Source organism: Crinia signifera, chromosome 1 (genome assembly GCF_055691185.1).
Source record: "Crinia signifera chromosome 1, ASM5569118v1, whole genome shotgun sequence".
Lineage (NCBI taxonomy): Eukaryota > Metazoa > Chordata > Amphibia > Anura > Myobatrachidae > Crinia > Crinia signifera.
Genome location: NC_139217.1, coordinates 69,586,016 through 69,601,726, shown reverse-complemented (window position 1 = coordinate 69,601,726; position 15,711 = coordinate 69,586,016). Strand labels below are relative to the sequence as shown.

The following is a 15,711-nucleotide window of genomic DNA, read 5'->3' as shown; positions in this document are numbered from 1 at the left end:
ACTTAATGATGAAAAATATCACGTAGCAGATGCTGAAACTACATCTAAGAACACCATCAAAGCGATATCTTTATATAAATATTGCTACTTTATAAATCCCCAGCTGAAGGATTAATGTAGACTTTGCCTCCATGTATGTTTATGTCTGAAAAATGCGGAGAAATAATCTTCCCTGTACAGAGTAATTTATACCCAGGCATTTTACAGAACATGTATTATACGGCATATAAAGAATGGTGGTTATTCTGGTTTATTCACTCGGATGCGAGTTCGCACCCTTGAGAGTCAACCAGAACCCGCCTTGCGAATGGTGGTACGCCGGCCCGCCGTTCACGCGCCAGGTACGGTCGCCCGGCATGCGGATAGATGTTTTACATAAACATCCATTCGCCGGCCAGGGGGAACCTCCCACATCTTTTGATGGTCGCCGACTATCGAAAGATGTGATGTGTGCACGCATATATAAAGTGTTTCTCAGGTCACTTATATGTATATGCCTGCACATTCGGGCGCAAATGGGCGGGCAGCTGACATCTGGTGATGTCAGCTGCTTGCCTCTGGCGCCCATGTCACTCAGCAATTACCATGGGAACACCAATGATTTTTATGGGAACGCCCGTGCAAGCTTTTCCATGGGCGAGTACCCCGGGCCATACCCCCACCTGGTGAGTGCACCTGGCGAACATTCTGTTCCCCGTAGCCGCACGCACCCGGCGCATGACGAAGGCATACTGAGCCTAGCAATCAGGTCTGAATCAGGCCCTTAGTATGATTTCTGCTGATTGTGGTTCAGTCTGGGTGGTCTAGGGTGGGGATACAGCTAGTTGTATACAGCCTTCTGTATTACTGTTTTATTCATTTGGTATACTGTACTATAAAGACGATAATGCAGCAGGGATAGACATACACCTGTTTGTGAAGTAAATGTTGCATGTCTTTGCATATGAACAGAGAATATGTAAGCATGGGCCATGTAGAGGAGGTGTTCTTAAGTTTAGACAGACGTAAGCGATAATATGAACTACCATTGGTGCAGCAGGTGCATTGCACCTGGGAACCTGAGGTCCACTGCTGCGTAGCATATTGCGAACTTAGGTTAGAGTCGAGGAGAGCACCCAAATGATATATTTTCACCTTGGCCAAACACTCCCAAATTCCTCCACTGTGAGAAGGCGTCGCCACAGGAAGAGACGCAGTTTCAGAAACAAGTACCTCTACCAGGCTGCAATCATTATATGCTGCTTTTGCCTTACCCTAATGGCACTAGCAATAGGAGGATTGGAGCGGAACATGCACCTCCATGATCCTTCTCTATATGAAATGTTCTAGTTCCATTGCTTTTATACAGGTGTAAGAAACAGGTAGTAATTTGGCAGCTCTTTGTACCTTGTTACTCTATTAATGCAACAGTTTATCAGTTCTTCTTATCCTACCTCATAATTGGTAAATAGCTTCCTGCTCTGTGTAAATCACAGGAATTGCCTCATGTTTTGGAATAGTGGTCCATTGTTTATCTTACCTACGTGAATAGCACCATTGAAGACTACCCTCCTTTGTATTGTACATGGAATGTGACCAAGGAAGGAAGTGGAATCACAACATGGCCACAAAAGTCAAGGATGACAACCCGCAGTTGAGATACAATAACCACTTTCATTTTTGTCTGACGTCTTGTGTTGTAAGGGAAAACATAGCTGTGTAAACACACATAGGGCCACCGGCTAGATGTCTATTGTTACAATTTGTAGAGTAGGGATTTAATGGAGTTGCAGATGCCAACAGGTAAAGTATTGCAGAGTTTGGAGTAGAAGGAGAGAGTAGGCAATGGCCAAATCTTTTAACAGCTGGCTAGTGTGTATCTGAACATTGTAAGCACCAGCAAAAAATGTGTTGGGCAAAGTTAGGGACAAACCAGCCCCATCCCCCTCCTCCCCCCCCCCCTCACCTGATCCCCTCATCTCCTCACCCCCTCCCTTCTCTTACCACACCGACTCCTGCTCCCTCATCCCCTCCTGCAGAACACAGCAGGTCCCGAAGCACAGGCTTTTTCAATGCAGGATGCCTGCAGCCAATTAAAATGCAGCACCGGCTGGTGTGCCAGTCAGAGCTCGTGTATTAACAGCCGCTCTGATTGGCCAAGCGTACACAAGCTCTGATTGGCTCAAGAGCCGGTGCAGCATTTTATTTGCCCGCCGGCATCCTGCATTGAAGAAGCCTGTGCTTTGTTCTGTGCACCGAGCGCAACGCAGGCAGCACAGTGGAGGCAGTCAGGGGGAGGGTTGCAGTGGGCAAAATGAGCAGCCTGAGCCCTTCCAGTGGCCGGGGCTGGGACAGCTGTACCCACAGCACCCCCATATCGGCAGGCCTGGTGCCCACACACGATGCGATGGTTTGATGTGTTTTTAACCTTTTCGTTGAAATTGCATTAAATGCAATTACAGTGCCCCGAGTCTCCTTTGGCTTGCGAAGCAATGCGCGCTCACACGCATCACATATCACAAGTCAAAAAAACTATGAGTAGACAGTTCTTTTGTACTAGATCGCATCACATCTAGTTCACATTGCACACTGTTGTAGTGTATCGCATGCGATTTGAACTAGATGAGATCTAGTATAAAACGCACACCGCACATATCACACCGTGTGTGGGCACCTTGAGACAGAAAAATGGTCAGACATTGAGGTGCATAGTGTGATCAGATTTCTGGGTGTAGAGGGCACATCAGCAGCTGACATTCATTACCAACTATGTCAAGGTGTACGGTGATAATGTTATGTCATAGCAACAGGTTTGGTGCACTGCACTTGGTGATGCAGGGCCACACTTAGCCAGCCGCAGTTGTTATGGTGTTACTATTGGGTGGTACTGGACCATCCTCCCCACAGCCCTGACCTGGCACCTAGTAAAATCTGTACCAAGGCCATACTATCAATTCAACGTATGTATACATCTTGAATCAGGCAATATATATATATATATCCAGATAATGACTCCGGCACTCCGGGGGTCCCCCACAGGGGTACGGTGCTCCGGTGCCTTCCTAGGGACCCAGGTCCAAATACATACCAGAACAAATGAGGCGGCACTCATAGGCTTGGTGAAGAAGCAGGTGTATTAAACCAGTGTCAGGTACATCTACGTTTCGGGGGAGAGCCCTCCCCTAGTAGTAGTTAGTTTATTTATAAGGCGCCACAAAGTGTCTGCAGCGCCGTACATAGCAAACAAAAAACAAATGACAAGGTAACCTACAGGGTGTGTTGGTAAAATACAGCATAAATAGGGGTATAGCTGGTAGAATAGGGGTATATCCCCGAAATGTAGATGTACCTGACACTGGATTAATACACCTAAGTTTCTTCACCAAGCCTCTGAGTGCCTCCTCATTTGTTCTGATATATATATATATATACTGTATATATATATATATATATATATATATATATATATATATATATATATATATATATATATAGAGGAGGCCCGGCACTCAGAGACATTCAATTCCAAATACTGGAATATGGAATATACATTATACTCAAGTAATCTCTAACCCGCAGCTTTTTCTCATGTTCAGTTCAACTGAGAAGAGTTCTTTGAACTCCCTGTAACCCATTACATGCCCTCTATGCGTTCCGTCCTACTATGTTTATATGAACTCTAGAACTAGATATACCGGAGAAACAAGCATACTCTTATCGACGGACCTGGGAACATTATTACAGGTGCTGCAATTGTTTTGCCTATTTTCAGTGCACAGTGTGATTACTCTCATAGTCTATTTACATCTGCTTTGTAGACATAGATAAATATATTTTGCACAGAAAGACTTATGTTATCAGCCTCAATGCCATATTGGTAAAGCTTCATATCCATGCATTGACAATACTGTGCAATAAAAACACTGTTTCTATCCATTTATATTTTTAAATGAACTAAACAAAAATGTAACACGCAAAACAAAATTTTTTTGATACAAAAACAGGTTGCAGGGAATTCCTATCTCCGTGTCTTGGTCTTTAAGTGATAGGAATAGCCTAAATATCGATATAGTTTGTTTTCATATGGGAGAGAGTTGGCAGTAGCCCATTAATCATTAGATACGGGATGACATTATGCCGCAGTTGAGAAGAGTGTACATTTCGTAAAAGAAAGCTTTGAAATCAGGCTGCTTGGTCTTCACCAGTGCAGGTATAATTCATATGTAAATTAGTATGCAGGTCTGGGCAGGGGCAGTCTGGACCAGGTGCCAAGTGCCTGCCAGACCTCTGTTCAATGATCTTAGCTGGCATATGGCTGGCCTAGCAGTTCTTTTATTTGGTCGCCTGGGTCACCTATGTCATTAACTGAAAGAGCGTGGGTTCTGCGGAGTTGGATCAATATTGTGATTTATGCAACAGCAAAGGCCATGGTCATCACTATGGCAACATTGTTCAACAGTTTAATTAAAATACGGAACCTCATTTTCCACTGGAGGCTCAACTAAAAGAAAAATAAAGAGGGGCGGGATCATGTGGGAGGGGGTGGGGCAAAAAAAGATAAAGAGATCGTCCAGAAAGAGAGGGAGATAGTCAATGAGAGATAGAGAGAGAGATAGAGAGAGATCGTGAGAAAGAGAGTGGGAGAGAAATGTTCCACCAGAGAAATGTTCTGTACAGTTTCCATGTACAGAATTTGAATATATCATATTTATTTTGTTACTTGTGTATTATCACGGCGCCCGTCTACGGTACATATTTATCGTAGGCTAAGCTACGTTGTCGGGGTAGCCCAACGGCTGCCTAGCGTAGTCAGCGTAGTGTCCCCGTCAGGCAGCTAGTCACAGTGCTGTCTCCGGGAGCTGCAGCTCTGTCCCCGGCGTCCCTGGCAAGCCTAGTGAGCGCTTCTCACACAGCCCCGGCGCCCGCATGATCCCCTCTCTGCTGGTGGACTTAATTGATACAGAAAGTTTGTTTTTTATACTCTTCTACAGCTTACTGTATACTATAGACTATCTATTGTGGACATTATTAATACTTGTTACATACACTATCCAGTGTATAAGGAAACCAATGTGTGATATATGTCATGGTTCTAGGTTCTTCTTTTTTTCTATACTCAACAAAATGTTCCAATGTAAACAGGTGATTTGAACCTTTAGGCAGGCGAGAATCATTGTCCCATCTGCAGATCGCCGAAAAGGGGGCGTGTCCACGTAAACGGCTGTGGATTGTCTAGATATGGCTGTGATCTCGACAATGAACAGCCATTCTCAGCAAAACGGGCAAGACCGCTTTTAACCCCTTGGGTAGTGAGTTTTGCTGGGGCTGGGGTTTGTCCTGCCCCAACAAAACTTAACACAGAGCTGTGGGCCACCCTCCCCGTCGCTCCTCCTCCCCCTAATCTTTGCTCTGGGATTTCAAGCCGGAGCTTCCGTGCCCTTCCACCCCAGCCATTTATAACATGTGGCAGGCTCAGGGATGATCAGGGCAGCTCGGGAGGACTCCGGCGCCTGAACTCCCGGGTCCCCCCGAGCCGCGGCGAACATCCCCGCCAGGACACAGGACCTCCAGCCGGCGTGCGATCACCGGAGAAGTGAGGGGCAGCGGTGGGAGGGGTGGGTAGCGGAGAGCAGCCACTGGGGGGGGGGGGGGTGCCCTGCCAGGTGATGCGCCAGTGGTGTCCAGCTGCAGGCACCACTGGCGCACACCTTCTTCTTAATGGTATGCCCTGGCAAATTTCCGGGACAGCCCGCTGCGGCAGCGCAGCTGAGCCTGGGAATTTTAAGGGCATACCACTAAGTAGGTTAAAGCCGGGCCCGTTCTGTCGATCTGCCTCTTCAATGCTGTCAGGAAAGACAGCATTGAATAGGCGCCTGCCCCTATTTCCCCTGTCAGAAATAGCGGCAGGGATTGAATATCCCCCTTAGTGTTTGACCTCTTCTTATACAGATTCTATTAGAAACCTGACAGGGCAGACATGGTTCTGAAAAGAAATACACTATAGTGAAGTTAAAAATCACAAGTTTACTAAGAAAATCAAAGATAAAATATCAGAAAACCCGGATTTCACAGATTTGGGACGTCCCACAGCTTCAGTGCTTGTAAATAGCACATTACCTCTAAGTTTGCAGCAAAGAAAACTATAGCAATTACACTATAATTGTTATTTTATTGTTGTGTTACTATACAGTTATTTGAAAAGTGCTGTGTTTCTAATTTCTACAATCTCTTTTATATCTCGTTTGAAAAGCAAGAGGACTCAGTCTGCTCTGGAAAAGCAGAAAAGCTATTACATAAATGAAGCACAAAAATACGCTGTGTAACAGCGGTACTGGACAGAACACTGCACCTCCATTTGTACAAATGTTCCTCCTATATTAACACAGTAAAAAGAAAGAAATAGGCGTTTGTTTAGTGTACAGTAATCAGTGGTGGGTTTTACCTATGGGCTGCAGCCCCCAGGAAAAATCCTCCACTGTAGTGAAGCCTGATGCCATCTGTGAGACTGCACTGGCTTCACTGTGACTGGCAGTCACTTCCTATTGGAAGTCTGACCTGCCAGTCACTTCCTATTGGAAGTCCGATCTGCCAGTCACCAAGGCAGTCCCATTGGGAGGTGTTCCCTCCCTCCGGATGCCTTTCTGCAGGTTGCCGTGCAGAATCGCTGATTGCGCAGCCGCGCGGAATCGCCGATTGCGCATGCGCAGAACCTATATCGGTACTGTGCACGCGTTGGTTCCGGTGCTTCTCATTTGTATTGTACAGGCCCCAGGACCATGATTACTTCTATGGGCTGTTGCCGAAGCAGCAAATAGAAGCTGTCCACATGCGCAGTACAGAGGATTGTACTGCGCATGCGCCAGTCCTGTGCCTGTCATCAGAGCACAGGCACCAGGACTCTCTGCAGGGACTGGCGGTGGGATGCCTGCATCGCGGTCAGAGGCAGAAAAGGTACAGGCCGCCAGTGACAGTAATGGTTCCCTAAATTGGTCCTCAAGAACCCCCAACAGTGCAGGTTTTCCAGGACTTTGAAATAATTAGCTTCACCTGTGGATCTTTTAAAATGTGTCAGTGAGTAATGAATGCAACTGTTGGGTGACCTGGAAAACATGAGTTGTTGGGGGTCCTTGAGGATTGAGTTTAGGAACCACTGGTGTGGTGAGACAGTAGTTTGTACAGGCAGAAGGGTTAAGGTGTACTCAGTGATGGATTAACTAAATTATGAGTAGATACTCTGATTGGTATCCAGTCGATCGGTAGACAGTGTCTAGTTTTACAGTTGATACGTCAACATGCAGAAGATCCATATAGATAAATGATAGGCACAAGCAAAAGAAAGAATTTTTCACATTTTCTTTCTTTTTTTTGGACTTTTTCACACTTTACCATCCATGTTGACTCTGTGAACGGTAAAGTTTATGTACAGTTGTGGGAAGCAGGTGTACCCAGCGGAAACAAATAGTGGATAACATAGAAACTCCACACAGATGAAGCATTGGTTAAACACATGACCTGACTCTGTGAGGCAACAATGCTAACCACATGTGACAAAATATTACACTTCTGCAGAGAAATGCATTTGCAGGCACACTTAATATACAATAATATAATAAAACTATTCACTCAGTCAGTTGCTCCATTTAATCCATAGATGAGGCTTAGAAGAAACTATTTGATTTTTTTTTTTTAAGGTTTGTGGTTGGAATGTGACCACAGTACAACTCTTCAGAATATTTTCCCCTCCAAACACCTAGGTGGCGCACTTCTAGGGAGAGCAGTTATATTTTACTGTGGCGTCAATACATTATTTCAAGGCTTGCAAGCTGGCATGGTATTAGATAGATCTGTGATCCTGAACCGATATACACTATAATAAAGCATCTATTCATTTATTGTGATTCACCTTTGACACCAATCTTTAAGCGAGCTTATCAACTTTAAATAACGACCTGGACACAACTGCATAAGTTTAAAAGGTCATTAATATTTAATAATTGGAATGACCCTGCTGGTAGGGGATGGCAAGGAGGCGATTCACAACCAGCTCTAGCCAACTAGGGTTATAAAATGACAGCAACTTAAAATGGCGGTGACTGAAAATGTCCCAGCTATATAAAAATGGCAGAGACTCAAACGCCCCATCTAAAGGCATATCCTTCATTGAGAAGGTCTCACCATTCTTTTCTATGGCATAGTGTTGACATTTCCGATAGAAATGCCCATTGTTCCCCCGCAAAGACCACTTATGCCCCATGTGACCGCTAAAGCTCTAACTGAATATGAAATTCAAATAATTAAGCTTCCGCAATCACACAAGGATGTGCAGATATGCAAACTGATCTTAAATACCCAACTAAATCTAACCTCCAACAAATTTCCTGATAGGCTATACTAACCCAACTACCAACCCTTTCTAGAGATTGATCTGCCTAGCAACATTTCTTTTTTTCAACCAATCACAACAAAGTTGCCCTCACGTAATCTTATTTTGGGAGAAAGTTAATTAATTCAGAGGGCGGGCAGCAGAGGTCCGCTGACATCAGCTGCCTCCCTTGTCATCACCATATTACCATGGGAGCTCCCATGAAATGCTGGGCATTCCCATGGGCACAGCCCCTCACTGCCACCCCTGCCCCCACCCACACTGTCCTGTGTGAACAAATCTGCGACTATGCAAGCCCATTCACCCAGAGACCCTGTATGCGCAGATGGAAAACATCGCTCCCCCAATGCGAATGCGTGGGTGATGGATTCATTCAGAATGACCCCCAATGTGTGTTAAACAGCCTTTCGGGAGGTCAGAAGGCTAATTGAATAGCCTCCCATGTAAAAGCCGGAGGCTACCTCTGTATGCTAAGAAAATCTCTTATATATTTGGCTACATCTGTCACTCAAAGTGTGTGAGTGTGTGTATAACAGGAGGGACACATTGCTCTGTTTCTGGACTTCTCCCTTAATTAATGATTGCTAGCACCTGTGTTGAAGCACCTTTCTAATCAATTAATAACATGTGTGAAACAGGTGATGGCAATCATACATTATGAGGGAAGTCCAGAAACAGAGCAATGTGTCCCGGAGAGGGTCATGTTGGGAGGTATGTGACTGACTCACATGACAGAGAACCAGCCCAGTGAGCCCACAGTGCCAGACATCCTCTGCCTCCCCATGTTGCCCAGCAAAGACACTGCACCAGGTAAACGCCCCCCGCCGCCCCACCCATGATTCGCGCCCCCCCCTGTGACCCCCCCTCCAGCGATTCGCGGCACCCCCCGCGACCCCCCCCCCTCCTGCGATTCGCGGGGAAAACACCCCCCCCCCCGCGCGCCCCCCCTCCCGCGGTTCACGGCAAACCCCTCCGCGATTCGCGGCAACCCCCCCCCCCGCAATTCATGCCACCCCCCTCCCGCGATTCGCAGCAAACCCCCCCCCCCATGGCTATGGTCGACAATGAAAAAGTTTGACATGAGATTTTGAGATTTATTTTTCATTTTTTTAATGTTCTCATATTCATTCTCATGTGTCGACATGGACACCAATGAAATGCCACACTTATGTCAACATTTACATATGTTGACCTTTCTGTGTTGAATTTTTCTTGTGGCGATTCGCGGCACCCCCACCCTGTGACCCCTCCCGCGATTCGCCGCCAACCCCCCTCCCACGATTCGCGGCAACCCCCGCGACCCACCCCTCCCGCGATTCGCGGCAACCCCCCGCGCCCTCCCTCCTGCGATTCGCGGCAACCCCCTGCCCCGCGACCCCCCTCCTGCAATTCGCTGCAACCCCCCGCACCCCCCCTCCCGCAATTCACGGCACCCCTCGCGACCCCCCCTCCCGCAATTCGCAACCCCCCTTGCGCGATTCACGCCCCACTCTTGCGCTTTGCGGACCCCCGCCCCCTCCCGAGATTCACCGACACCTGCGCCCCCCCTCCCGCAATTCTGCCCCTCCCTCGATTCACCGCACCCCCCGCACCCCTCCCACAATTCACGGCACCCCTGCTCCCCTCTTTAGTCCCACGTATGCCCACACACCCCTATCACTACCCAGCTTCCTGCTCTCCTGAACCATAACTTCCACCACTGGGGAGTCGCTGACGCTGTGTTACCCACATACCCCTATCATGCCTCATAGCCCAGCCCCCTGCTCTCATGCACCCTAACTCCCACCCAGTAGGAGGAGACACTGACTCAGGGCCACCGTCCTGTACTCCTGTACTGCCACGCTTGACCCTCACCCACTGGCAGAAGCTGCACTGTGTCTCCCACCCTCCTCTTTAGTCCCCCTTATGCCCACACACCCCTATCACTACCCAGCCTCCTGTTTCCCTGTGTTGTGACCTCCGCCAGTGGGGAGCCGCTGACTCAAAAACACCCTACTATACTATTGCACACACACACCCACAAATGTCACTGTACCATCCACACTATCATCTTACTCTGTAACTGCTCTTTAATTAAACAAAACAATACACACCCCCTTCCAAATCATATGCTCTCTATTTAACGCATTTCACCTATAACTCAAGTTGCAATACAGGCATCTTTCATACAATTCTAACCATATTTCTCACAATACAAACGTTCACAAATTAAGGGGGCGCAGCCCCTTACGACGGTGTGAAGAGCGTCCGTAGGGCGCGATGAATCACCTAGTAGTAATATATTTACATACAGTTCGGAAATGTACTCAATGGATAATCACAGCATTGTACAGACAAGGAATTACTCATCATGATGTATATATTATAGTAAAATGATTAAGTAACCAATTAAAGTACAGTAAACCTGCCTAGCTAGCATAAACAACACAGTAATGTCACATCAGATAACTGTGAAACAGCTTCATTGTGAAACATTTACAATTATATTTTCTCTACTCTCTACTTTGACCAAATCACAGTGTCAGGAGGCATCTTTCCTGGAATATACTGTAACTCCATCTCCCCCCTCTGTATAACAGGTCTATTTATAATAGAGAGAAAATCAATTTCTTCAGCGAAAACTAATATATTTGCCAAAGTTAAAGCGTTTCCATATTTACCAAGCCCTCCCATCTGTGGGAAGCTATTGCTGGGTACTGCCACCAGTCTTTAGCTTTCACTGGAGATCTGAGGTAAAGATAAACTAGTAAGCCCGCTCCAAGCAAAAGCTTCAAAAGCTAGTCTGCTACCTTCTGTGTTTGTGCATATGTGAGAAAAGGATGTAGTTTCACTCTCTGCCAGCAGATGGCAGTGTTTCGGAGACTCACGGACAATAGACATATATATAGATTGGTGCGTGGCACGTGCATAAGCTTCTGTCGGAGGGCACCAGGGCCACTACTTTAGTACCACTGAGAGTGCCGGATCCTGCATCTATATACAGGTCGAGTATCCCGTATCCGAATATCCGTTATCCAAATTATTCCGAAATACGGACATTCCAGAAAGTGAAAAAAATTTTTTTTTTTGCTAAAAACTCACTGGGGACATTTGTAACAGCATCACTGGGGACATGATATGTAACTGGCACTATATATGTGCAAGACAATGATTGCTTGGCATTCAAATTCAGTGCTGAGATAGTACACACATTTTGTTTCACGTTTTGAAACCTTGTTTTTTGAACAAGTAAAATATATTTGTGTGTATTTTATGTGGTAATAAAATATATTTGTGTGTATTTTATGTGTTTATACAGCAAACATGCAAGATACTTCAAAATACATAATTGAAATATTAAAATATTCCGAAATACGGAATAATCCGTTATCCAAAATTCTCCTGGTCCCGAGCATTTTGGATAAGGGATACTCAACCTGTATATATATATATATATATATATATATATATATATATGCAGTCCAATGCTGGCACTCCCCTTACAATAGGTTTGATGCCCGGGTGCAACACTCGAATGGGATATATAGAAGGCAAATAGCGGCACTCCTGAGGACTTGGTTCAATGAATGACAGACACAGATGTCACTGACGTTTCGGATTTTACTCCTTTTTCAAAGTGGGAACAAGTAACAAATGAAATACACTTACTTATATACACCAGCACCAACTATTCGTTCCTTGCGTCTACACGCTGCCTGAGCTCCCTGCTTCTCGGCTGGTTTCCGGGTACGTCACCTGATGGGGCTGTCGATACGCCTCCAATCCGGACTGGCGGTTCAGCGTCCTGGTCGCTAGGAGACAGAGCAGCGGGGACCACTAGGAAAGAACACAAATAAAATATAAACACCACGACATTGTATCAAAAAAGGAAGCAGCATCAGACGAACAGGATAATGATCACATATACTTCTGACAGATGCAAACTGCAGGACATCTTAGGGTACAGATGTTTTTAAAGAAAAATATTAAAGGAGATTTGCTCATTAAGTCCCTTAGGGGAAACAGTTTGGAGTCTATGGATCCAGGTTGACTCGAGTTGCAGGAGTTTTTTGTTGCGGTCTCCTCCGCGAAGATTCTCAGGAACATGATCAATCAGGGTGTAAATTAAACTCGCTAGATTATGCTTAGCTTGAGCAAAATGTTTAGCCACAGGTTGTTCATGTGGTTTGTTAGGGTTGATGAGGGCGGCTCGTATCGCTGAACGGTGGCCTGCTATTCTTTCGCGAAATGTCCTCACTGTTTTGCCCACATAGCACAGCCCGCACGGGCATCTCAAAAGATATACCACGTGCGTGCTTGTGCAAGTGAGGGAATATCTGAGCTTGAATTTGTATCCTGAGTGAGGGTGGTGAAAAACTTTGGTTTGTGTAAGTGCACTGCACGTAGTGCAACCTGTGCACTTGTAGCTGCCGCCAGGTTTGCTTCTAGTCCCCATTGGGAGGCGGGTCGAGATGTCCGTCCGCATCAACCAATCTTTCACATTCTTGCCCCTCGTGAAGCAAGACATTAAGTGGGTATGTTTAAGTTTGGGCAGACCTTTGTCTCTTTGAAGTATCGGCCAGAGGGATTTAGAGGTTGTGGCAATTGCGTCGTCCGCAGTATTATATGAACGGACCCAACAGAGATTGTCTTTCTTCTCTACCATGGAAGATTTCTTCAATGTGTCGGCACGAGCGAGGTTGTCGATCTTTTTTCTTGCAGTCTTCAGGACATGATCGGAGTAGCCCCTGTTTTTGAATTTGGCCATCATAGAGTCCAGATTGGAGCTTAACTCTGTCTCGGAGCTTGTGATTCTTTTCACACGTAAAAGCTGCGAGAAGGGGAGTCCACGTTTAAGTGCAGGGGGATGGAAGCTTTGGGCCATGAGCAGAGTATTCCGATCAGTCGACTTCGTGAATATAGATGTCGACAGTGTCCCTTCTTGCATACTGATGCGAACGTCTAAGTAATTGACTGAAGATTGACTCATTGTATGAGTGAATTTAATCGGACAGTCCATGGCGTTAATCCCTGTGATAGTATGAATGAATGATGCTTCTGTCCCTGTCCAAAACATGAGGACATCGTCTATGTACCTCGTATAGAAGAGGATTGACCCCGAAGTATCATTATTGAAGAACAGTAATTGTTCGAGCTCTGCCATATATGCATTCGCATAGGAGGGTGCGACTGGCGATCCCATCGCACACCCCGTCTTTCGCTCGTGCCGACACATTGAAGAAATCTTCCATGGTAGAGAAGAAAGACAATCTCTGTTGGGTCCGTTCATATAATACTGCGGACGACGCAATTGCCACAACCTCTAAATCCCTCTGGCCGATACTTCAAAGAGACAAAGGTCTGCCCAAACTTAAACATACCCACTTAATGTCTTGCTTCACGAGGGGCAAGAATGTGAAAGATTGGTTGATGCGGACGGACATCTCGACCCGCCTCCCAATGGGGACTAGAAGCAAACCTGGCGGCAGCTACAAGTGCACAGGTTGCACTACGTGCAGTGCACTTACACAAACCAAAGTTTTTCACCACCCTCACTCAGGATACAAATTCAAGCTCAGATATGCCCTCACTTGCACAAGCACGCACGTGGTATATCTTTTGAGATGCCCGTGCGGGCTGTGCTATGTGGGCAAAACAGTGAGGACATTTCGCGAAAGAATAGCAGGCCACCGTTCAGCGATACGAGCCGCCCTCATCAACCCTAACAAACCACATGAACAACCTGTGGCTAAACATTTTGCTCAAGCTAAGCATAATCTAGCGAGTTTAATTTACACCCTGATTGATCATGTTCCTGAGAATCTTCGCGGAGGAGACCGCAACAAAAAACTCCTGCAACTCGAGTCAACCTGGATCCATAGACTCCAAACTGTTTCCCCTAAGGGACTTAATGAGCAAATCTCCTTTAATATTTTTCTTTAAAAACATCTGTACCCTAAGATGTCCTGCAGTTTGCATCTGTCAGAAGTATATGTGATCATTATCCTGTTCGTCTGATGCTGCTTCCTTTTTTGATACAATGTCGTGGTGTTTATATTTTATTTGTGTTCTTTCCTAGTGGTCCCTGCTGCTCTGTCTCCTAGCGACCAGGACGCTGAACCGCCAGTCCGGATTGGAGGCGTATCGACAGCCCCATCAGGTGACGTACCCGGAAACCAGCCGAGAAGCAGGGAGCTCAGGCAGCGTGTAGACGCAAGGAACGAATAGTTGGTGCTGGTGTATATAAGTAAGTGTATTTCATTTGTTACTTGTTCCCACTTTGAAAAAGGAGTAAAATCCGAAACGTCAGTGACATCTGTGTCTGTCATTCATTGAACCAAGTCCTCAGGAGTGCCGCTATTTACCTTCTATATATATATATATATATATATATATATATATATATATATTCAGGATACGATCCGGCACTCACTGGGTATATGTAGTGAACGGCTCCGGTGCCTTCTTTGGAAGCAGCAATTCCCATGTAGGTGAGGGAATGAAGCGGCACTCTCAAGTCTTGTTGAAAAGGTAGAAAAATCTTTATTTATCCGACATGTTTCGGGGGGTAACCCTCCCGTCGTCAGGGATATACATACAATGAACAACCAAGTGGATTTATACAAAGCGTCAGGTACATCTTGACCAATCAAGTGAATAAGATAATTAAGTGAATAATATCTAATTAAATATCTAATTCACTTGATTGGTCAAGATGTACCTGACGCTTTGTATAAATCCACTTGGTTGTTCATTGTATGTATATCCCTGACGACGGGAGGGTTACCCCCCGAAACATGTCGGATAAATAAAGATTTTTCTACCTTTTCAACAAGACTTGAGAGTGCCGCTTCATTCCCTCACCTATATATATATATATATATATATATATATATATATATATATATATATATATATATATATATATAATCGCCTACAAACAAAGAACAACAGGCCTTGGCTCAGCATGGCTCACCATGGCTATCCGGAGATGGCTAGATGAGGCTGGCTCCATCTGCATATTGTTTTGATGGATTATATTTTGTCTCTGAAAGAAAAAAACATTATGACAGTTCATAATCATTAATAAAGGCAACTGTGCTAATAAAAAGTTTTATTGAATAATTATGGAAACATAAATGTAATTATATTATAACCGCTTGTCACACGCCAAAGTCTTTGAGTATTTGGATCAGAAATGTACTGCTGTCACTTATATTAATAACCAATATTTTACATCTGAAGAAGAACTGACTTTGCGGCATATTCCAATTAATAACCAACAACAAAATGGGGTTGGATGAAGCTTATTTAGTAAGATGGGAATTCTATTGAAAATGGGCAACAAATCTTTTAGAAGGTGCTATATA

General features: G+C 45.3%; 2 protein-coding genes across 4 annotated transcripts in view; one reads left to right on the top strand and one right to left on the bottom strand.

Moving 5' to 3' along the window:
• PPARGC1A (PPARG coactivator 1 alpha) overlaps positions 1 to 15,711 on the bottom strand; it is a 1,315,783-nt gene that overhangs the window by 346,792 nt on the left and 953,280 nt on the right. The gene's annotated exons all lie outside the window — the stretch shown is intronic.
• Positions 13,592 to 15,711, top strand: part of LOC146026017 (uncharacterized) — a 196,935-nt gene continuing 194,815 nt past the window's right edge. Inside the window, exons 1-2 of the mRNA XM_083156328.1 lie at positions 13,592 to 13,700; positions 14,421 to 14,501. Coding sequence (XP_083012454.1) covers positions 13,592 to 13,700; positions 14,421 to 14,501 — 190 coding nt within the window. The remainder of the gene's footprint in view (positions 13,701 to 14,420; positions 14,502 to 15,711) is intronic.